General features: G+C 45.8%; 1 protein-coding gene across 6 annotated transcripts in view; it reads left to right on the forward strand.

Annotated features, from left to right (window-relative positions):
* Nucleotides 1-24,454, forward strand: part of UROS (uroporphyrinogen III synthase) — a 45,270-nt gene that overhangs the window by 13,752 nt on the left and 7,064 nt on the right. For 4 of the 6 annotated variants that reach the window (XM_017944425.3, XM_021944082.2, XM_003904393.5 and 1 more), the window contains exons 5-9: nt 1,457-1,531; nt 6,495-6,569; nt 16,090-16,170; nt 18,360-18,445; nt 19,589-19,687. In XM_017944425.3, the coding sequence (XP_017799914.1) occupies nt 1,457-1,531; nt 6,495-6,569; nt 16,090-16,170; nt 18,360-18,445; nt 19,589-19,687 (416 nt within the window). Of the gene's footprint in view, nt 1-1,456; nt 1,532-6,494; nt 6,570-16,089; nt 16,171-18,359; nt 18,446-19,588; nt 19,688-20,205; nt 21,006-24,454 lie in introns of those variants that run through there. The other 2 variants (XM_017944428.3, XM_017944427.3) reach the window with 2 other exon arrangements.

Consider the following 24,454-nt stretch of genomic DNA (forward strand, 5'->3'; position numbering starts at 1 on the left):
AGGTGAGCAGATCACTTGAGGTCAGGAGTTCCAGACCAGCCTGGTCAACATGGCGAAACCCCATCTCTTCCAAAAAATACAAAAATTAGCTGGGTGTGGCGGCACATGCCTGTAGTCCCAGCTACTCAGGAGGCTGAGGCACAAGAACCACTTGAACTCAAAAGGCAGAGGCTGTGTGAGCCGAGATCGTCCCGTTATACTCTAGATTACACTCCAGATGGGGAAGCATGTGTACTCTTTCCCAGTGGCGCTCTGGTACTTTTTCTTGCAGTTGTATTTTTCTCTTTTGTATATGTTTTGAGGATGAAGATAATGAAAAAGAGGAAAACCCTAGAAAGGTCACTATAACTCTTTCTGGTGCTTTATAATGAAGTTTAAAATGCATTTTCCCATATATTTTCTTATTTTGATTCTCATAACAACCATATGGAATGAGCAGTAGGAGTATAGTTAATCCCAGTCACCTTGATGAAGAAACAGACAAGGTGCGTTAACTGACACCCGAGACACACACGTGAAGGGGCAGAGCCGGCTCCGTGGCAGGCTTTCCGACTCCACCCAGTGCTCACTCCAGTTGTTCTGCTGTGAGGCTTGGAAAGTGGTTTGTTTACATGCTATGGATAAGTTTTGAATAAGTACTATTGATATTTGTGGGGTAGGAAGCAAAGTGGAACTCGATCTTTGGTTACTATTTCAAAGGGAATTTCCCTTGATGTAAAGGGTAGAGGAATAATGCTCTTGAATTTAAGGGAAGGTTATGCTCATGACCAGAGTTTAGAAAGGAAGAACTATTATTTCTCTGTTTTCTAAAGATGTCATGAATGCCCAGTAGCTGTATGATATATTTATACAATCCATTTTCGCTTTGTATTTCTTTAATCTATATTTAAAGATTTTGTTTGATCATAAAATGATAATATTCTGTATCAAATTGTGTTTGTTAATTGATCTGAAATTTATTATTTTTACTTTGGTGTGATGGATAAATGAACCGTCTCCTCTGAGATTACAGTTTGCTGACTGCTTTCAGATTTGTGTCCCAAATAAACCAATTGGATTTCTTTGTAAGACATTTAAGTTGCTTTTTTTAAATGACCAGTGTCTTTTTCTTTAAAGGTCTAGATTTAAATGTGTTTAATTTCACTATGCAAATTTGATTATTCAAGTTATGTTGATTTCCTGGTTCCCATTAAAATTCTTCTAGTACCAACTGTGGAAATAAGCTAATATTTCAAGCAAGGAATACTAAAACATTTATGAAAGCAATTTTTTAAAAATTGCCTATAAAACATGAACAAAGTGAAAATGAAATTTTAGTTTGAGATGCTCTTCTTCACATTTGGTTACTAATAGTTTGCTTTGCTCACAGTTTCTTAGGGTCAACAAGCAGCCTTGGGCAATAGTCCAAATGGCCACTTAGGTATTTACAATTCACATATAATTTCATGTTTTACAGTCTGGGAAAGGTCTCTGAAAGAAAAATGGAATGCCAAGTCAGTGTACGTGGTTGGAAATGCTACTGCTTCTCTAGGTAAGGAGTCAAGGTAAAAATAAAACAACAAAAAATGGCTTAGCCTTTTCAGTTTTAAAAAACACTTTAACTCAGTTTAAAAATATTATTTTTTGCTTATTAAATTTGCAAAAATTAATTAAATATATGATACTATTGATAAGAATGCAATGAAACAAATATATTCAATCATTTCCAAATGGCATTAAAAATTGGTTTACATCTTTTGAGAACCACTTGGTCAGTATGTATGCAAAAGCTTTATTAAAATGTTTGTACCCACTTTGGGAGGCCGAGGTGGGCAGATCACAAGGTCAGGAGATCGAGACCATCCTGGCTAACACGGTGAAACCCTGTGTCTACTAAAAAAAAATTCAAAAAAAATTAGCCGGGCATGGTGGCGGATGCCTGTAGTCCCAGCTACTTGGTAGGCTGAGGCAGGACAATGGCGTGAACCCAGGAGGTGGAACTTGTGGTGAGCTGAGATCACGCCACTGCACTCCAGCCTGGGCAACAGAGCCAGACTCCGTCTTGGAAAAAAAAAAAATGTTTGTGCCCTTTGGCTAATTCCATTGTGAATGTACATAATGCCACTGAATTATGTACTTAAGTGGTTAAAATGGCAAATTTTATGTTGTATTTTTACCATAACTTTTTTAAAAGCCTAAATCTCCAGATAGTGATATTATCATTGGTTTTTACACTTTTCTTAATATTTTGTGCATTTTTCCAGTCTTGAGTTTATTCTTTTTAAAGCATAAAATGTAAATAGTAATCATTAAACATTTTAAATTAACATTAAACATTTTATATACTTAAAACAATGTTTAGCAATTGTCATAAATTAGCCTGTAACTTTGTTTCAGAAAGTTCAATTTGTCCAGTGAATTTGAAAATATTAGAGAAGTGTGTAAATGAGTGAAAATTGTTTAAGAGTTAAAAGCACATTTTCCAGAGAACAAAATGAAGTTGGGGAAGAAACCAGTTGGGAGTTGCTAAACTAATTAAAAGATTATTCCTAGATCTTCTGAGCAGCATGACTTTTACTACAAGCTCAGCAGATCAGCCAGGGAAAGGGAATCAGTGGCTTGGTTGCCAAGGAAACCATCTTCCCTCCCGCACATCTCCCCCCAAAAATAAGAATTTGCTTGTTACTTTCTTTTATCATTTTTTCCTGAATGAGGAGAGGAAAGAAAATAGACAGTTTCTTTCATTCTCTATATTTCTTACCAAAAACTCAACTGTCAAATATACAGTACATTTGTACACTTTCCAAACTTTCACACATTCACGGATAAGCAAACATTTTGAGCATCACATGCCCTTCAGTTTGATTTCAGTAGCATCACTATGCATTTTGCTGTCACTGTCCTGTCATATGAGAAGAAAACAAGAAAAAAGACTATGAGATACAATGATGAGCGTCTATGTCTTGAGACTTAGAGTGGCTGAGAGAGGACCATATCAAGTGCAACACAAACAGCAGGGCCTTGGTCTCAGGCACTCACTGGACTCAGTCTGGTCTCTGTTTATTCACTTGTGAAGGAAAAGGACATGTTCTAAATGCAGGGAACATATTATCAAAGGAGAGGAAATTCGATATTTTGTAACTTTTAAAAATGTCTTTGAAAGGAAACCACATTTTTCCTTAACATGAAAGTCAATCACCCAACTTTGAACATTCTATTTTAGCTCACCTTTTCAGAATAATAATGTACAAAGGAGCTCTTTTGAGTAAGGTACAGGGAGGAGGCATTGCTTGAACTCTGAGGTTTCTGTTCAACTAGAATCTCAGCAGGAACCTGGAGAGTTATCAGAAGTTGAGCACCAATAGCTGGGAGGAGACCAGGCCCAATGTATTAGTCATCTTTGCTGTGTAACAAATTACCCCCAAATTACCCCCAAAACTTACTAGCTAGAAACAAGCATTTATCATCTCAATGTTTCTGTGGGCCAGAATCTGGGCATGATTTAGTGGGGTTCTCTGTAACCAGGCCATAGTCAAGCTGGTGGTCAGGGCTACAGACAACTTGAGGCTTGACTTGGGAGGGGAGGGTCTGCTTCCAAAATCACTCACATAGCTGTAAGCGGGCCTCAGAAGATCTGCTTCCCAGCTCATTCACATGGGCGTCTCGAGAGGGCTACCTAAGACATGGCAGCTGGCTTCCCCTGTCACAAGGCAATCCAAGAGAGAGCGAAAGAGAGCACCTACCACTGAAGCCACAGTCTTTTTATAACCTAATCTTGGAAGTGGCATCCATCTCTTCTGCATTTCTTTTTGCTTGAATCAAGTAAGTCCAGCCCACACTCAAGTGGAGGGATGACACAGGGGCATGGATCACAGGGATCATTAGGAGCCACTTTACACTACAAGCCCTCTGGTCAAGAGCCACCCCTGGCTCCCTAGAGCCTGGGAATCAGGTTAGGGAAGTTGGACATTTGAAGCAAAGAGAAGATAAAGTAGACATTTTCTTGAAATAGAAATGAAAACAAGGTTCCAGTGAATAGCAAGGAGTTTTGCTGTGGAAATCCAGTGAGAGAAGATGCCAGTATTTCTTTATAAATGTTGCAACCTGACCTAATTTTACACGAACTAATGATTAATAATAGATGGCAAATAGTACATGCTGGCTGGGTGTGGTGGCTCACGCCTGTAATCCTAACACTTTGGGAGGCTGAGGCAGGCAGATCACTTGAACTTAGGAGTTCAAGATCAGCCTGGGCAACATAGTGAAACCCTGTCTCTATTTATTTAAAAGTAAATTTTTTTCAAAAGTACATGCTATGTAACGTTATACAGTAAGTCTTCACTTAACATTGTTGATAGGTTCTTGGAAACTGCCACTTCAAGTGAAATGAGGTATAATGAAACAAATTTTTTTCCTCACCAATGTTGTAATGAAAACAAGTTGAATGAAATGATGTTATTCAAGGACCTGCTGTGTGTTGTTTCACTTACAGTGGCAATTTCCAAGGATCTATAGTTGACATTAAGTGAGGACTTACTGTACTTGATCTACATAAAATCTGAGAATGTTATTTGGTTCGATAATATGTGCATCTTTTAATAACATTTTAATTTGCATTGAAGAAGCAAAGATGTCTGGCTTATGGGTTGATACCTTGCAACTCAGCCAGCCAGATCATAGGAAAGCCTTCCGTTTGGCTGCCCAAAGGTCAGGTGCCCCAACTTTCCCTTCTGATTGCAAGGTTGGACCTGGGCGCCATTTAGTAGCCACTGTTGCTTGACCTTGTAAACCCAGACCAGTGATGTCACAGAAGATAGTTTAGCAATTAACAACTTGGAAAGACTCTTTGTACCAGCCTGGGCAACATGGTGAGATCTCTTCTCTACCAAAAGTAACAAAAATTAGCCAAACTTGGTAGTACATTCTTATAGTCCCTTTAACTGTGGCAGTCAGTGTCTTAACCTCTCAAATGTCAAAAATACTCTCAGGTTTATTTAACACAATTGGAGACAATTTGAAGTTTCACTGTCAGCTTTTACTTGGGCAGAGCCCTTAAGATGGGCTTGCCCAGCCAGAGTGTTGATTGAAATGTTGTACTGACTTGAAGCAGAGTCAGTCTTGCCACATGCAGGGACTGAGACCTTAGACCAAATATGCATTCCCCAAACATTTCTTGAGAGCCTTCTGTGGACTGTGGGGTGGACCAAGTTGCCCCAGTGTCTGCCCTCACAAATAGAGCTGGCCACTGCTTAATAGCTTCCTATTACAGTAGTAATTGTTTTGCTCACAGGGTTGTGGTGTAAGGATCAAATGAGCAAGTGCTTACTTTGTGATTAGCAAAGCTATGTATGAGAGTTAATGTTCTGGTTATGGTTATTATTGTTTCATCACTTGGGAAAAATGCATATTTATGTCAATATTGATTACCAGTGTCACTGCTAAGTTCTTATGTCTCCGTTCAGTTCCTGTGGGGTTTTGACAGGTTTTTTTGTTTGCTTTTGTTTTTAATGCATTTAGCTCTTCTCAACTCAGAGAGGAGGTCCAGCCTGGGTTGCCACTGTAGCATAAGCAAGGGCTTAGTTCCTGAACTGAGTTTATGGCTTTATTTTTCTTTGATTCAGCATGTTTTTAATGATCCATAAGTTAAAAGCTGCTGGTGTTTTTATTAAAGGTACCATTTGTTACTAACCAGCCTCTTGTGTGACTCCTAAGTGGACAGCCCACAGCACTTCCTTCCTCAGAGGCATTTGGCATTCCTGTGAGCAGGTAACAGTGTTGACTGAGCCAGCCTCTGGGGCCTCCCTTCATCAGCATGCTTTGTGGAGTGGCCAAGTGTTTGCTGTCTGGAAAAGGGCAGGGGGAGCCTGCGTCTGTTAGCTTCTTGCTTGGTTCATGAATAGGGTCTCACAGAAGTGCTGGTATAGCCCCTTATCCTCAACAACTTGTATCTGTAGTGCTGTGGGTCCCTGTTAGCAGATTATTATGAAACCTTTCCTCCCCCTCCTTCCATTTTAGTTTGGCCGTGTCAAGCCATGACGCCTTTCTGGATGTGGTGTGGCCACATCCTCCCAACAAAATGAAGGCTCTGTAATGCCGATTCCTACAAAAAGTACCAAATGCCCATCATCTCCTTCCTGACTGAAGAGAAAACAGCCTTTGTTGAGCTCCTCCTAGATGGCAAGCAGTTTGCTCTTATTATCTGACACAGTCCTTAAAACAGTTCCATATGGTTGGTGTTTCCCCCTCTTGTAGATGAGTTATGTGCGGCTCAGGGAAGGTAATTAAGGCTGTCCTTTCCCTTACCTAACCTACACAACTGGGGTGCAGGTACCAGGACCTGATGCTTTCTCGTCTGAACAGACACTTGTGATCTTCCCTCAGTGGCTTTCAAGAAAAGACATCCTCTATGTGATTTGTAAACTGCATACCTGTGTATTTGCGCGTTAAAAAATAACGCTGGAACAAAAGGACTTCAATAACCATGTTAAGAAATACATTTCTTTGTTGTTTTTCAGTGAGTAAAATTGGCCTGGATACAGAAGGAGAAACCTGTGGAAATGCAGAAAAGCTTGCAGAATATATTTGTTCCAGTAAGTAGAAAAAGATCACTCCAAATGAAGCACATTTATTGTTGTCCTCACAGCCACTACCTAGGGAAAAGAATATTTTCTCAGTGCATACTTGGTGGTGAGATTGGTCGGTGAGCAGCGTGTAACCCACTCTGGGACCATAGTCTGTTTGTGTTTGTGTATATCTATACTTGTGTGAGGTTTAGCCCACTTCCTTCTACCTCCATACCAAAGAACTTGACTAGAACATAACACAAAATAAAACATCTGGGAGATAAAACCAGAGGAGAGATCACTTGAGGGATTCCAAAGAGAGCAGAGGCAGGAGGTGTGAGTGGGTGCTTTCCCCTTCCAGAGGACTGTCCTTTCCCTTCTCAGGAGCTACTTCCATCTCTGAACTCCCTCCCCCAGCTTGCTCCCAGGTAAAGAGCTGACTCATCATTGGGCTGCCTTTGGACTTGGACTTCAAATGGCACTTGTTCTAGGGGTGTTTGCATTTAAATGGGGACTTAGTCTTAAAGTAATTATGGAGTTTTAGGCTTCAGAAGATAGACAGGCAAAAATTCTCGGAGCAAGAGAGATGGGAAGGCTGAACATCTGCTTGTAGCGCAGCCCCACCTCTAAGGTGCATCTCTCTTCCCCTCTCTTCCCTGCATGTCCAGTACAACCACAAGCTCTTACCCCCTTGTCATTTGACTCCTCCCTGCTGTAGGTGTAAGATCACACACCCCCATGAGAGGACGAAGTAGAATCATCTTGTCTTAGATGGCTGAAGAGGAGGAAATCCCAGCTTTCCTAGAGATCATGAGCTGGCAGACTTCATTGGTTAAGGATATTTTAGGCTTTGCAGGCAAATGGTCTGTCAGAACTACTAATCTCCGCACTAGAAGCATGAGAGCAGCCAGATGAAATACACACACAGTGCGCTTGGCTTTGACCCCAGGCTGGAGTTTTCTGACACCTTTCTAAAACTCCTTGAGTGTCTGCTGAGCTGCGAGGCTAGGGTCAGATGAACTGCTGACAGCCGAGAGTTTGCTCTAAGGTTGGCCCTGGGGTGGTGATATCAGGATGAGTGGTGCAGGGAGAGAGTACACCTTAAATAGGTCTTTTTATGGCTTCTGAAACAGTGATAGATGGTGCTGTTTCCGGCAAAACAAAATATTTGTGTTATTAAAAAAAACTCCTAAAGGTGATGTTGGCCTTTCTTGACGTGCAAACTTGTACACTAATGTCTTATAAGGCATTACTTATAAGTTTTCTGCATAAGTCATTGCTGTCGCCTGAAGGTTCTCTAGCTTATATTTTTCTATGTGCTACTGGGAGCTTGTTCTAGAGAAAGTCCTGCATCTTTTTCAACACTGTGGTCTGAGGATCCCTGGAGCTCAATTACGCCCCTGACAGAGTCATCTGGGGTGGGGGCGGAGTGAGCAGTCAGGGAACAGCAGAGATGCTGCCGGGCTCAGAGGATGCTTCCCAAGTTCTCCAATTCTTCTTTTTTCTCTTTTCCAATTTCTTTTAAAAATAACTTCATTGCCCCTTTCTTGTGTCACCGTATGCTCCATGTTAACATTGAAGAGTAGCATTTATTGAGTGCCCAGCGTGTCTCAGGTACGTAGACACGTGGCCTGTATGATGTCATTTAACCTTCACCATCACCCCATGGAGTCAGAATCATCTCCACTGCAAACTGTGCTGTCCCGTATGGGAGCCACTAGCCACAAATGGCTATTTAAATGTAAATTTAAATTAATTGAAATTAAATACAGTTGAAAGTTTAGTTCTTCAGTCACACTGGGTACATTTCACAAGCTTAGTTGTCACTGTGGCCAATGGCACCAAATTGGACCACACAGAACATTCCCATCCTCGACCAAATTTCTTTCTGACTGTGCTGCTATAGCGACTTTTGGGGGACCAAGGCACAGATCTTGTCCAAGGTCACAAGCTATGAAGTGGCAGGCTGGAATTCACACTCAGCACAGCAAGGCCACTGCTCATCCCATGGCCCATCACATTCAGAGCCCTGACTGGCACCTGTTCCATGCCGACCTGCCCTCAAGGAGATGCTGGCCGAGCACCTCCATCCACTCTGATTTAGAGTGACTGGGGCTCCTGCAGGGGTGAAGACTTAAGTGTGCTTGACTCTGGTGGGCAGAGGCTTAAGGAGCCTCCAGTTTAGAGGAGCTACAGGCCTTTTCTGGCCACTCAGATGAATAAGCTCTAGTCCCAGTGTTTCAGCCACTTGGCAATCCTGAGCCTGTGCCCTCCTTAGTTCACTGGATGTGCATTCATCGGCTCAGACAGGGCTTTCAGGCATTGACGCATTGACTGACACCTCCCTTGCCCCACCCCCCATATTCCTTCCCACATCACAGGAGAACAAGTCAGTTCAATATGGTTCGGCAGATGTTTACCCAGGAGCACCTGTGTGCCAGGCCCTTTGCAGGGCATAGGGACTGAAGAGGAGTTTGACGCCATTCCTGTCTTCTGGGAGCTCCCAGCCTAGCTGGGGCTGGAGGTGGGGATAGGGTGGGGAACATAGACATCAGTAACCATTATAAGGCAGGATAGATTAAGTGACCAGACGAGGTATGAACAGTTTTTGTATGGTGGGCCTGCTATTAAGATACCTGTTTCTACCTATAAAACACTCAGGATACCAAATAGGTGGGGTTTTTTCTCATACCAATGACCAGTGCTACAGATACGAGCTGGGTGTCCTACAACTTAATTTTGACATTGCCCAGAATTAACCCAGACCCCACAGTTTCAGGGCTCAGTCTTAGCAAACTGTCTCCCACTTTAGATACAAGTATTGGATGCTGAGGGACCTCTGTCCAAGTTGGCTACAAGTCAGGAGTTCCCACGACTCCCTACTCAGGTTCAGTAATTTGCTAGAATGGCTCACAGAACTCAGGGAAACACTTATGTGTACTGATTTTTATAAAGGAGATAGTAAGGACACAGATAAACAGCCAGATGAAGAGGTCTGGAAGGGTCCTGAGCACACAGGAGCTTCTGCCCCCATGGAATTGGGATGCGCCACCCTCCTGGCACGTAGATGTGTTCACCAACCCAGAAGCTCTCCAAACTCGTAGTTGAGGGTGGAGATTCCATTATGTAGGTACCATTGTTTAAATCATTGACCCCTGGTGACTAACTCCATCTCTAACCCTTTGATCACATGGTTCCCTCTGGCCTTCAGCCCCCATCCTGAAGTTTTCTAGGGGCCACCACCAGTCACCTCATTAGCATAAACTCCAGTATGGTTAAAAGAGGTTTATTATGAATGACAAAAGATGCTCCTCTCACCTCTTATTAGGAAGTCCTAGGGTTTTAGAAGCTCTGTGTCGGGAACGGAGGAAAACAAAATATTTCCTCTTGTATCAAACTATCATGGCAGGGTTTCCAAAAGAAGGCAGAGGTCTTCAGGAAAGTCTGTACAAAAGGCATGGCCTCCTCTCCACTGAGAAGGGTAGGCCCTCCCTTAGGCAGTCGCCATGGCCAAGCCTTCCCACTCAGAGGGAGCCACCGAGCAGAGACGTGGAAGGAGAGGGGTTTCCTGGAGAGTACGGCATGGCAGGGGCAGTGGGTGGCAAGCTGGGGAGCCCTGAGTAGCCTCTGAGAGTCGACCAGAGCCTGGAGGCACCGGGCCTTACATTAGCCTCTGCGGGTCAGACTCAGGCTGGATTGGTCCTCCCTGGGCCAAGACAGGAACACAGCACTGCCTGCTCCCTCTTAGTGGGAGGGCATCCCAAGCTGCAGCCAGGAATGGGCCCAAAAGGCAGTCACTGGATTAGGACCCAGTTCTCTTGTTCCTGGGACATTTTAGGAATGTCTCTGAAATTTATCCCTTAAGTAAAAAGAGCATTTTTTTTTTTTTTTTGAGACGGAGTTTCGCTGTGTCACCCAGGCTGGAGTGCAGTGGCACAATCTTGGCTCACCGCAAGCTCCGCCTCCCTGGTTCATGCCATTCTCCTGCCTCAGCCTCCCGAGTAGCTGGGACTACAGGCGCCTGCCACCACGCCCGGCTAATTTTTTTATATCTTTAGTAGAGACGGGGTTTCACCGTGTCAGCCAGGATGGTCTCGATCTCCTGACCTTGTGATCTGCCCGTCTTGGCCTCCCAAAGTGCTGGGATGACAGGCGTGAGCCACTGCGCCCAGCCAAAAGGGCATTTTTTAAAACCTACAGAGGCTTCGCAATCTAAGAGCAGGGCCTGGGGCTCTGTGGCAGGTCTTGCCTTGAAGGGAGCCGTCTTCCCACAGCTCAGTGTGCCACAGGGCTTGCTGGCAGGCAGCTTCCGCGGGGGTCCTGGAGGCTCTGGGGGCATAACAGAAATACTATAAGGGAGTCCGAGGGCCCGTTCCGAGTCCGACATACATTGGCATTTTGTGCATGCCTCTAATTGTCTGACGTATTGTGGTACTGAGCTGTGACATGGGAATGATTACTAGACCTGCTTTTGCTCATGAAGAAACTGAGCTCAGAGAGGGAAAACTTGTCCAGAGGAACAGAGCTAATAGTGCTAGGCTGGGGCTCAAACCTAGGACTGGCTGACTCCAAAGCTCTTCCTGTTTCCTTCGCTCTGTGTGCTTCTAAAAGGTACTTAGTCCAAAATATGCTCAATTCTCTTCCATCAGTGAAGAAGTCAAAGGAATCTTCTGAAGTGAAGAAAGTGGGTTCTAGGAGCTCATCCCACTAGTTTGTGGGTTTGATTGCCCTTGTGCTGATGAATCATTGGAGTAATATCTGTGGTTTAGCCACATCCTTGGTGGCAAGGTGGTGAGGAAAGCCCCTGAGGGTGAGGCCAGCCTGAGCCCCAAGGGAAAGGGGATGCTAGGACCCCCTGCCTCCGCTCATCTCTAGGAGCACACAGGGACTCACACAGATGCCTCAGTCTGCAGCGCTGGGAGTTCGTGCCATCTCAGACCTACCCTCCCTACCTGGGCTGTACATAAAGAGATACTGCTAGGCTTTCTCTAGAACATTTCATGAGCCAGCACTGTGAGACATTTTCAAGCTAAAAACATACAGTTCAGGAGACTGTAATCCATGGTAGAAAGTGTTCACCATTTGCTGCTAGTAAAGATGGTTGGCCATGTGCTTCTCTGGCCACTTGTGCCACATGATGTTCCCGGGAGAGGCCTCTCCATGCACCAGCGTGGAGAAGCCCTCTGGAGGCCAATTCAAAGAGCACCTGAGGCCAAGCAGCTGAAAGGAAAAGGCCTGATGGCCAACGTGTTGCTTTCTGTGGAATGTTACAGACTGTGGATTGCTGGCGGTCATTCTCTTTAACAGCAGCCTAGACAAGCAGTGACTCTCTTATGCAGCCAGGTGTTGAAATAGCTGTAGGAAAGCCATAGACAGTTGTTCCAGCTTTCCACATCAGAGAGCACTGGTTGGGCCCCGTGCCACATGGCCCCAGTACCATGGGATCGCTTCTCAGGTCATGGAGCCACACATCGGTGTGAAGGGTTCACTCCAGGGGCTCCTGGTACAGGATGCAGATGGGTCCTGTCTGACTCCAGGCTTTTCATTTCTAATGTTGTTTCTAGAGAGTCACCGTCACAGCATTAAATGGTATCAAAGCCCTTCTTTTAAAAATGTAGAAATAAATGTAAATGGTAGATCTTGACATTGCTTGTGGGATTAAGATCTAAAAAGAATAATAATTATTTCTGTGGGTGGGCTAACAATTAGCTCTTTGATAGAATAGGTGGCTCCTGCCTGTTTTCAGTGAAGAGATTGAGCTGTACCCACAGTTTGTTCTGGAAGGAGACAGAAGTGAACCTCTGAGTCATTGTTCATTAGAAGACCCAGAACCATCAGGCTGGTGTTCCTGCTTTGCAAACACAAGGCAGAAGAGATCACTGTCACTTTTGAGTGATCACATTGGTGTTTCAATTAACTGACTCAAGGCTTGGTTGGGTAGACATTAACATATTCTGACCTTATCTGGGAGAATACTGGTCTGCATTCTTTGCAAAGCTTCTGCTATTTCCTCCAATTTATTACCAGCATATCTATGGGTCCTAATAAATCTTCCATTTGCAATTAGAATATCCAAATAAAAATCCATGTTGACTGCTAATAAGGACCTTCACCTTGGCTTTACCAAGGCATTAAAGATTTTTCTTTCTCAGTAAACTTTGAAGCCTGATTTTAAAAGCTAAAAATCTACCTCCAATGCTCGTAGTAAACAGGCCGATTCATAGCTATGCCTGTTTATTTTAGTTAACACTTACTACTTTGTGGCAGGTACTATTGTAAGTGCTTAAAGCTATTAATCCATTTAATCTGATAACTTATTATTCTGATAGATTCTCCTTCTTTTCCAGACATCTCCTCTAATGGGAAAGTAATTACACGCTACATGGTAAAAGGTAGAATACGGTATAACTTTAGAAAAGAGAGAAACCGTGTGGGCAGAAAGATTGCACTACAGTTTATTTGAAATGTCCTCCTGGACTGGGAAAGTTTCTGCAGCCTGGCAGACCTGCCGGGCATTCCTTCCACTCCTCCGATCAGCCTCCTCATCCTTACTGTCTGCACTCAGGCGCCCACTGTCTGCTTGAACTGATTCCCATGGCAGTGCCCGAGAGGGGGAAGTCCTTGTAAACCTGGAAGTTGTTACTGTTTCACAGATGTGTGCATGTCCTTCAGTAAGATGACATTTTAAAAAGTCGGTCTCATTAATGCAGGACTTTTTGCTCCTTAATTCAGCTAAATCTGGGTTCTTGTCTCATGATCAGGAAAAATTAGGCATGTGAACACATTGAAGGGTGAGAAGGGCAGAATTTATTAAGTGAAAGGAAAGCTCTCGGCCGGGTGCAGTGGCTCACGCCTGTAATCCCAGCACTTTGGGAGGCCGAGGCAGGTGGATCACCTGAGGTCAGGAGTTTGAGACCAGGTCAGGAGTTCTGGCCAACATGGCAAAACCCCATCTCTACTAAAAATACAAAAATTTCCTGGGCTTGGTGGCCACGTCTGTAATCCCAGCTACGCAGGAGGCTGAGGCAGGAGAATTGCATGAGCCCAGGAGGCAGAGGTTGCAGTGAGCCGAGATCGCGCCACTGCACTCCAGCCTGGGTGAAAGAGTGAGACTTCATCTCAAAAAAAAAAAAAAGAAAGAAAGAAAGCCTCTCAACAAAGAGCGGGATTCTCCAAGCAGGTTTCTTCCTCATTATTGAATACCAGGGGTGCCACACATGAGCCGATGAGGCCAGGCTCCTGCCCTCCGTAAGGTGCGAATTCCTGGTGGTGCTGCCCCGTTCCCCCAGTGCGCACACAAGGATGCCCAGGCAAGCCATAGGTAGTATTGGAAAAGGCAACATTTGATTGGTTAAAAAGCATTATTCAGAAATAATCAACTGGGAAAGGGCAGACAAACGGGCAGATGTTCTGCCCCTGGGTCACTGGTTTCACCCGGGACCAGCAATCTGGTCTTTCAGCCTTCAGGCTATTTTAGGCTTGAAAGTGAGGTCTTACCGGGGACCCTTCCCTATCTACCTAGGCATTTGTCTGCCTCCTGCTTGTATAATCATTTTCTTAATTACCTGCAGTGACTTTATCAAGCCCCCTCCTGAGCTGCGTGATAATGATACTCTGTTAGGATTTTCAGGGTTGTTACTCATCATCAGCCCTGACGGCCCAGAATTCCAGGCCTCCTTCCTGTTAAATGAACAGAGAGCAGAGCCTCTGAGCTCCACGATTCACTATTTTTGTGTCAGCCTTAACCATCCCATTGGCCTGTTGGGACTGAAGATAAATCCACAGGCATTAAGCACATTCCAAAAGGGCATGACTCCTGTGTCTTTGGCTCTTTGAAGTGGGTTAGTTTTCAGGAAATGTAGTTGTAGCAGATCTCCCCTCACCAGTAAAGGAGGACTCAACCAGGACATTTTCAAGTTTTTCTCCTTTCTGCTGACAGGGTGGTGCCTTTTCAGTGAAGTCAGCTGAGCCGGTTGGACATTTGTGGGCCCTGTGTGCCTGCAGAGCCAAGCTCCCTGCAAGGCACAGGTGGTGGAGAGATAGAGACAAGCAGCCGCCCTCAGGGAGCCCCGTACCCCTTCAGCCCAGCCTTGTGAGTCAGAGATAAGAATGAGCAGCCCAGGACTCCACTGGACCCTCACAAGAGGTGCTGCCAAGGGGAGATTCCTGTATCTTTCCAAGGTCCCTTGCACGCCTGTAGGGCTGGGCTTGCTGAAAAACTAGACTGTAGTTTTCTTACTGGATCCCCAGGAAGAGCTTTGGCCCCTAACATCATCCACCCAGCACTCTCCAACACACACGTAGACACACAGACACAGGGAAGAAAATTGCACCTGAACATGGCTTTGAAAATATGTCTCTAGGGATGACTGTACAGAGCATGAAAATATTTCCTCACACGGGAAGAGAGAAATCAGCAGGCATCCATTAACTATATTTAACAATCTCCCAAGTTGGTACTGATATTTACAGAGCAGTTTAAATAAAGAAAACATTCACCACTATGTAGCCTTTATAACTTGAAATTAAGTGGCCTGCAGTTATTCCTGTTACTTGGCTACTGCTTGCTGGAGATGGTACTGGATGGAAAGAGGTTGTTTTGCTCCTTCCTCTCATCGCAGTCACCAGAGAAGATGTGATCAGAGAGATCATAGGATGTGAGAAAATATGCAATGTGTATGAACAACGCCCATTAGAATTTCTTATATCTTACGGACGGATGTGGGGAGAAATGGCTCGTTCTACTAAAATGCATTGTTTTCACATTTGGGGAAGATTCTGGCATTTGACAACTCATCAGTTTTTTTTGAACAGTATTGTTGCAAATTGGCGTTCAAATCCTATGTTGTCCTCACTATTCTGCAAAGAGTTAAGGGCTGCAAATGCCCTAAGTCTTCCCAGAGTGGAGATGCTGGGAGCAGAGGTAGTGGTGAAAGGAGAGGCAGGCCGTTCTTAGCAGGCTTCTCTCTCTGAGGCCTGTGCATTCTCCTTTTGGCACTTGGCCTAGTGGCTCTTGGTGTGGCTAGAAGCCGAGTGGGCAGTCAGCTTGTCTTTGTTGGAGGTGACTGCAGAGCCACTCCTGGCTGCCGGTTACCTGCTGCCTCCTGAGCATGAGCCCTGGCTCATCCAGAGCCTCTTTAAAGGTAGAAAATGTTTGCCCCAGTGCCAGCCAGCACCGGGCCTGATCTTTACTTTCCTGACTTAGTTAAGGTGCAAAGCCTGCCTTCTAAATAGTGAGTGCAGGCTAGGGAGTCACTTCAGGATCAGAGGGAGTTAAAAAAATGTGGCTAACTTGTTTGTGTGGATGTTCATTTTCTGAGCACCTCAGCACACATTACCTCTTATGATCTCCATATAACAAACAGCCCTTCAAGTTCAGCAAGGTAGCAGGTGCTCTTCCTGTTACAGATGCTGAAACTGAGTCCTAGAAGCACAGCCAGGCCTGGAGCCCGGGGCTGCTTCCCCTCCCCAAAGCTGCCCCTCCCCATTCCCCTGTGCACAGGCACTGGCCCCTGAGTTTTCACAAAGCCTGGTTATTTATTCACAGGGGAGTCCTCAGCACTGCCTCTTCTATTTCCCTGTGGAAACCTCAAAAGAGAAATCCTGCCGAAAGCGCTCAAGGACAAAGGTGAGTAGAATGCTCTGACCGCATCCCTCACCACTTTGGGATCCACCGGTAGCCTTTGCAGTGATAGAAGTGGTGGGTGGCCCTGCAGAGAGCACACAAGGGAGCCGGGCTGGGTTGGATAAGCCAGGCCAAGAGACACAGGGACCATCCTCATGGGAAGTGTGGACATGCAGTCTGCACTTTCCTTTCTTTGGGTCCGCTCTTCTCAGCTTGTTTGGCTCAAGCTAGGAGCACACAGTGTGTCTCCAGTCCTTCACCAAGAGGACAGGAGATCGAGGTGTGGAGGTGGCCCCTGGGCAGATAACTGAGGTCACAAACCACAGAATTGGTTCCACATGTAGAAGAAAGTCTACAAATGTAGTCCACAGCACCCTCCAGCCAAGCCACACAAGCCCCACCTGCCCCTCCAGCTCCACCTGCTGTGGCTCCCAAGACTGTCAGCATCTAGAAACCAGTTCTTGCCTCTGAAGCATGCCACCATCCTTGACTCAGACGTCTTAGCTGTCACCTGCGCACCTTTTGCCGTCACGTAGTTGGTCTGGGAGCAAGGTATATCAGTGGTTTGGAGTATCAGCTTTAGGATGAGATAAAAACAGATTTGAATTCTCCCTCTTGCTGTTTATTAGCTATGTGAATGAAGGTAAGTGATGTAATTTCTCTGTGCATCATTATCCTTACTGTGAAATATGGTTATCTGTGCATAACCATAGTACCCGCCTCACAGAGGTGTTCAGAGATCATGTAGCCTGACGCCTTGTTCTCGAAAGGCAAGCTCTTCATGGAACTATGACTGTTACTGTCTCTCCCAGGGTTTTGAAGCTCTAACGGTCCACATGAGCAGTGTAACCCAGGATGACCTTAGACCTTGTAACTTTCCCCCCTTATTAAAATGGAGCTAGAGCTAGATCATATCCCTTTTTTTTTTTTTTTTTTTGAGGGCGGAGTCTTGCCCTGTTACCCAGGCTGGAGTGCAGTGGTGCAATCTCGGCTCACTGCAAGCTCCGCCTCCTGGATTCCACGCCATTCTCCTGCCTCAGCCTCCCAAGTAGCTGGGACTACGAGCCACGCCACGGCGCCTGGCTAATTTTTGTATTTTTAGTAGAGCGGGGTTTCACCCGTGTTAGCCAGGATGGTCTCGATCTCTGACCCATTGATCCAGCCGCCTCAGCCTCCCAAAGTGCTGGAATTACAGGCCTGAGCCACCGAGCCCGGCCAGATCGTATCCCTTCTACCCATATCATCTGTCTTCTAAAGCTAGCAGGTAATAAGATCAGCAAAATCATTAGCTTTTCGGGAACAGGAAAATACCAATATAAAACAAGAGAAAGCTTGGTCTCAGTTACCCTTAAAGAAATAATATATAAATCAGAGTTTTGATACTTCAGTTTATTTCTTTAGTTTTCGGGGATATGAAATGGCGATAGGTTGCTGTTTTATGCTGAAATTATCATAATTTCTTCTGAGAGAGTTTTACATTTTGTTTTCAGAAGCCCGGTTTTTCACTACCTTTCACCTACCATCTGGCTGCCTCTCATAAGTCAATATCTGATTGAAATTGCACAAGTCCCTTCAGTGCCTGGTGCCTCATAACCAGCCCTGAAAACCCCTGGGAATGTTCAGAGTCACTGAATGGCACAGGGAGGAATGCGGGAAAGTCCACCGCTTAATCAGTTCATGTCCAAGTGGACACACTGAGGCCCAGAGAGGGGGCGCGTGACCATGCAGAGGCACAGCTGGAGTACAGCCGGGGATCTGGACTCCAGGCCTCTCCTGAGAGCTGCCCTTCCCTGACTTGGTGGTGTCATGCAACCTGTCTGCCTGGGATCCATGGAGTGACTAGGGACGGCCTTGTGTGGACAAACCTACATAAGCCTGGGAACAAAAGGCATCCTGGATACAAATGAAGGCTTTGGTTTCTGGGCCTTTGTTCTTTTTCTGCCGTCTCAGCCCCCTCTTCCACAGGACCACTCCACAGGACCACTCCACAGACCACTCCACAGGACCACTCCACAGGACCACTCCACAGCATTCAGCAGGCTGCAGAGGGCTGTTCAAGGCCTCTCTGCTGAGTCTGGCCTCTCAGCTTCCAGGCAGCTGGTTCCAGGAGGGTGGTGCTATGCTGTGAGGTGGCGGAGGCCCCATTGTGTGCCCAGTGTGGTAAAGTGTTTCCTGCTTTTGATTGTGCCCAGGGATTGCCATGGAAAGCGTAACTGTGTATCAGACAATTCCACACCCAGGAATCCAAGGGAACCTGAACAGCTACTATTCCCAGCAGGTACGTGGCGTTTCGGGGGAGAGCTCTGGCAGGGTGGGTGCCCAGGTGGGGAAGCACAGGGTGAGGGGCATAAGCTCACAAATACTGGTTCTACATGTGCTTTCACTGTCTCCAGCTGTCACCTGCATGCCTTTTCCTGTCACATAGTTGGTCTGGGATTCTAGAATTAGGAATGGAAACAATTTTGTGATTGTTTCATGAAATGTCTATTGCAAGCTGGTTTGAAATCAGTGATTTCAATAAGAGGTGCTTGTGGTAGGTGGTCTGTGAAACCTCCCTGATTGGAGAGGTTAATGTGGTGACTTTGAGGAAGTGGTAAGTTTTTATAGGGGTTAAAGGAGATAATTTACAAAAAGCTTTTTGTACAGCATCGAAGATACGTGCAAGCCTGAGGTAAATAGTGGCCTTGATGTTATCATTGTTTTTCATCATATGGGAGCGCTGGTGGAGCTGGAGGGGCAGAGGCTGAAAAGGGAGGCTGGGCCCATAGTGGGAAGAGCTGACAGTGGCCACCAAGGAGTCTGGATTGAATTTGGGAGTCCACGGGGACTGTTGGAGGACTCAGGCAGGGGAATGGATAGCTCTTGCTTGAGTTCCTTGATGTCTTCAGCATTTATATGCAGTAAAACACCTCCCTTTCCTCTCCCAGGGCAGGCTTCTGAATGTCTTGCCCGGTATTGGGAGGGCCTGATAGAACAAACCAAACGCAGAAAGGCCAGGCAGGCTCATCTGCCTGCTCTACTTCCCGAGGGAGGGAGCATTGACGGAGCCAGCACTGCCTCACACTACTGCCTTGTGTGATCACTGCCATATGACCACAGGAGCTAGAGGCATTGTCTAGGCTGCTGGGCATATGAGCTCCATGATGCCCATGTCCTCTGGCCAGGCAGACACAGACCTGGGGGCCAACAGAGCGACCAAGGAGCAGCACCACCTTTCTGATGGCAGCCTGCTCTTTCCAACAGTTCCCTACCAGAATCCTGCTCACTGGAGCAGAGGATGCCAGCATCAACCAGGAACCACGCCTGTGCTAAAACCGCCTGGGCGGCCTCTGGCTTGAGGGCTCGATGCCGACGAAGCTGGAGGAATGTTGTCTCTTCTCAGTCTCATGGCAAGGACTGATCTTGTTTTCTCTTCCCACAGGGGGTTCCAGCCAGCATCACATTTTTCAGTCCCTCTGGCCTCACATACAGTCTCAAGCATATTCAGGAGTTATCTGGTGACAGTATCGATCAAATTAAGGTAAGTTATTCAATGGGCTTTTGGTCTTTTTCAGATTAGTTTTTTTGGTTTTTGTTTTTGTTTGTTTGTTTGTTTGTTTAATCTTTACGGATTATCCTAGGGCTCCAGTGTCAAATGAGACACCCCTGGCCTAGCAGGTGCCTTAGAATTGGAAGGGCAGCTCTACCTCCTGCTGGGCTGTTGCACAGACTGCTCACCTTCTCCCAGCCCATTTCCTCACCTGCAGCATGGGGATAATTGTCTCTCTGTGGCTTTCATAGACATATGTATGGTCTTCCCTGCTTAGGATGAGTCTCAGAATTACGTGAGGGAATTTGAGTAAAGTCCTTAATTAGCTGAGGGCTTGGTACAGGTGTTAGCATCCTTTCCTTCCTTTCCTCCATCTTATGTTTGCCATTATTATCTATTCTAAAAGCAGTCACCGTTTTCATGTCTTTTAAAGGGTTTACATTCACACTTACTAGGGACTGTATTTATTATGAGTCTACAAATAACCACAACTCTTGTGTCTGTAATAGAAATACCCTTGAACTGGCTCCAGAGGGACTGAGGAGAGGGTGCAGGATGTGACCCAGAACCCAAGGGCAGAAACTGCCACTCACTGCAGTCAGGAAGAGCAAAAGGCTTCACCTGCCTTCTCACAGGTGCATCTCATGTGGGGAGTACGCACTGCTTTCCCAGTTTTCAGAGACATCAGATGGCCTGTCTGTAGGTCACGCTGCTGAGAAGGAAGAGCTGCAGTTTGAACCTGGGAAGACTGATTCCACATTGTCAGCCATGGTGGTGCCTTGCCATGGTCTCAGGAGCTGCTGAGCAGTTGATGGACTTCTGGGCAGTAACTGATATAATTCCCACACCAGTCCAGTGGTGGGTATCCAGAAAAAGAGGTCAGTGGTCCTCATTACAGGTGAGGACACTGAGGCCCAGAGAGGTTAAACAACTTGCCAAAGTCGTGTGTTGAGTCACTGGAAGGCCCAGGACTCACACAGGCCACTGAGAAAGAAAAACAATATCTGAATCTTGTGGTTAGAAAGATTAGAGAGGCCAGGCGCGGTGGCTCCCACCTGGAATCCCAGCACTTTGGGAGGCCGAGGCAGGCAGTCACCTGAGGTCAGGAGTTCCAGACCAGCCTGACCAATATGATGAAAACCCCATCTCTACTAAAAATACAGAAATTAGCTAGGCGTGGTGGCATGCGCCTATAATCCCAGCTATTTGGGAGGCTGAGACAGGAGAATTGCTTGAACCCCGGAGACTGAAGTTGCAGTGAGCCGAGATCGCACCACTGCACTCCAGCCTGGGCAACGAGAGTGAAACTCTATCTCTGCCCCCTCTTGCCCCCGCCGCCCAAAAAAAAAAAAAAGAAAGAAAGAAAAAGAAAGATTAAAGAGATAGGACCCATAAAGTGCTTAGCATGGCAGCTGGTCCACAGTGAGCGCTTACTTCATATTGCAGGTCAGGAGGGGTAAAACGGTGCTGGTCCTGCTCTGGTTCTTGTCCCTGTGTGTCATGCTGACTCTATCCTAGACCTGTAGGAGTCATCCCCCCTGCCCCACCCACCCACCCCCGAGTCACACAATGCTGTGAGATGCCTGGTGGTATAAGCCTAACACAGTTTTCCCCAGGCTTCTTAGTGTTTGCCTAGAGGAAGAACACAAGATTTATACTCTATCTTCTTTCAAAGCAAGCATGTTTAAAAGCACAAATGGATACTCAGCATGTGAACCAAGAACTCAGGCCTTTCTGAATAGACTGCTGCCTGCATTGTCCACACCCATGGCAGCTGGGGGCTGAGTGTGTGTGCCTATCCTGCATCTGTCACACCCGTTTCTACAGCCCTCCAGACACTCTGAGAGCTCTCAGTAGCGCCCTCGCCTCTTCCTACAGTGATTGATTACCCTGCCTGCCAGTAGTTAACTGCCATTAAATCTGCCGTTGCTGAGGAGGAGAAAGTGACAGAGCTGGCCTTGCTCACAGTGACCCTGGACTGCTTGGGGGCCACGAAGGCACTGTGTGTGGGGTGTGAGTCGTCCCTCGTCACTGGGACTTGGCGCTGGATAGTGAGGTGCTTTCAAGGTTCACAGAGGACACAGCCCTAGTCCGTGAGTTGGTAGTTAGGCTTTTCTGTCTCAGCTCAGCCTCAGATTTGCTAGTAGCCTCCCTCCCCAGGAGTCCCTGTAGGACCCACTGTTTGTACAGCACTGCACAACATGCAGGTGCACCACAGAAGATCAAAGGGGGTGAAGGGGCGATCTCTGACCTGAACTTGCTACTTACCATTGACTTGGGAAGACGGTGCACTTGTCTATAAATGCCACAGAGATGTCACTCCAAAGCAGTAGGTAAGCAGATTCATAATCACCACCACCACACTAATGGCAGCAACTGAATTTCCTGTGTACAGGAAAATGCCCTTGCAGCCTGTGAGGTGGGTATCTTCACACGTAGTGGTCGCTAACCACAGTGGCAGAGCCAGGCTGTGAATGTGGCTGCTGCCCCCACAGCCAGGCTGGTGCATTCACGTTCAGTTTGTGCCAGGGATGGAGAAAGAACATTGATGCTGGGCCCCCTCGCCTAGCCTGGGGAAGACTGTACCGCTCTGTGGGGCACCGTCGTGTGAGCCTTCGCTGACACAGAGGAGTGAAAGGCTCCTGTGAAAAAGCTGCCGTTTCACCAAACTGTTGGTAACCCTGCCCTAGGACTACAGTCATGTTTGCCATTTGCTGTTTCCCAGTCCCAGGGAGTTTCTTTTTTTCAAATTTTTAAATAGCTTTATTGAGATGTAATTCACAAACCATAAAATTTACTTTTTATGATTTTAATATGTAAACTTAAAAATTTTTTTTTAATTTTTTTTTTAGAGATGGGGTCTCACTATGTTGCCCAGGCTGATCTCAAACTCCCGGCCTCAAGCAATCTTCCCACCTTGGCCTCCCAAAATATAGGGATTACAGGTGTGAGCCACCATGCCCAGCCCAATATGTAAACTTCAACATGATTTTTATGATAGTCACAAATTTGTGCATCCGTCACCACTGTCTAGTTCCAGGACATATCATCACCCCAAAGAGAAACCCGGTACCCATTTGCAGCCACCCCTCATTCCCTCATTCCTCCCACTTCTTGGCAACCACTCAGCTGCTTTTCATCTCCATGGATTCACCTATTCCAGACATCTCGTATTAATAGAATCATACACTATGTGTTCTTTTGTAACTGACTCTTTTCACTAGCATAGTGTTTTCAAGGTTCATCCATGTTGTAGCAGGTACCAGTACTTCATCCCTTTTTACTGCCAAATAATGGTACATGCTGAGGACCGTTTTATTTACCCATTCACTAGTTGATGGACGTTTGGATTGTTTTCCACTTTCAGGCTATTAAATAATGCTGAACATTCAAATACAATTTTCTGTGTGGACGTAAGTTTTCATTTCTCTTGGGTGTATATCCAGGAGTAGATTTACTAGATCTAAGGTAACTTTGTTTAACATTTGGTCAAATTACTGCTATTTTCCAAAGTGGTTGTGCCATTTTAAAGCATTGTCACTAGCAATGTATGAGGGTTCCAATTTCTCCATATCCTCCACGTCCTTATTTTTCTGTCTCTGATTATGGCCATCCTTGTGGGTCTAAAGTGGTTACTCAGCATGTATTTGATTTAGATTTCCCTAATGACTAATGATGTTGAGCATCTTTTTGTGTGTTTGTTGGTCATTTTTATATCTTCTTTAAAGAAATATCTATTCAAATCCTTTGCCTACTTTTAACCCAGGTTATTTGTCTTTTTATTGTTGAATTGCCAGAATTCCTTATTCTGAATACAATTTTTTTTTTTTTTTTTTTTTGTGAGACAGTGTCTCTCTCTGTTGCCCAGGCTGGAGTGCAGTGACACAGTCTCAGCTCACTGCAACCTCCGCCTCCGGGGTTCCAGCTATTCTCCTGCCTCAGCCTCCTGAGTAGCTGAGATTAGAGGTGCATGCCACCACGCCTGGCTAATTTTTGTATTTTTAGTAGAGATGGGGTTTCACCATGTTGGCCAGGCTGGTCTTGAACTCCTGACCTCAGGTGATCCGCCTGCCTTGGCCTGCCAAAGTGTTTGTATTACAGGTGTGAACCACTGCGCCTGGCCTCTGAATACAAATTTTTTATCGGACATATGATTTGTAAAAATGTTCTCCCATTCTGTAAGTTGTCTTTTTACTTTTTATTTTTTTATTTTTTTATTTTTTTATTTTTTTGAAGCACAGAAGGTTTTCAATTTTGATAAAGTTCAATTTATTGGTTTTTTTCTTTTGTTAGTTGTGCTTTGGGTGTTGTATCCAAGAAACCATTAATTTAGTGTTGCTTTAATTCAGTGTTTTGAAGGTTTATTCCTATGTTTCCTTTTAGGAGTTGTATAGTTTTAGCTCTGAACTTAGGTATTTGATCTGTTTTGAATTGATTTTTGTGTGTTGTGTGAGGTAGGGGTCCAACTTTATTTTTTCCTCAGGGAGTTTCCTAAGCAATGGGTGCTTAGCAGGGCAGTACTGTAGGCAGGGTGGGAGTGGGGCCTGTGCAGGACAGTGGCCTCCCTCCCCTCGTTCTGACTCAGCTGGAGGAAGGAGCCTCAGGCCTGCAGCATCCGAGTTATGCAGAGGTACAGGTGGCTTGTTAACTCCACTACCACCTGGCCTGCTGCTCACTTGCTGGGAGGGAGGATGAAGCGGAGTGCTGGGCAGGGGCTGCCACTGTTGGATGCTCCCCTGCTCCCAAACAGCTTCGGGG

This window comes from Papio anubis, chromosome 11 (assembly GCF_008728515.1).
Source record: "Papio anubis isolate 15944 chromosome 11, Panubis1.0, whole genome shotgun sequence".
Classification (NCBI taxonomy): domain Eukaryota; kingdom Metazoa; phylum Chordata; class Mammalia; order Primates; family Cercopithecidae; genus Papio; species Papio anubis.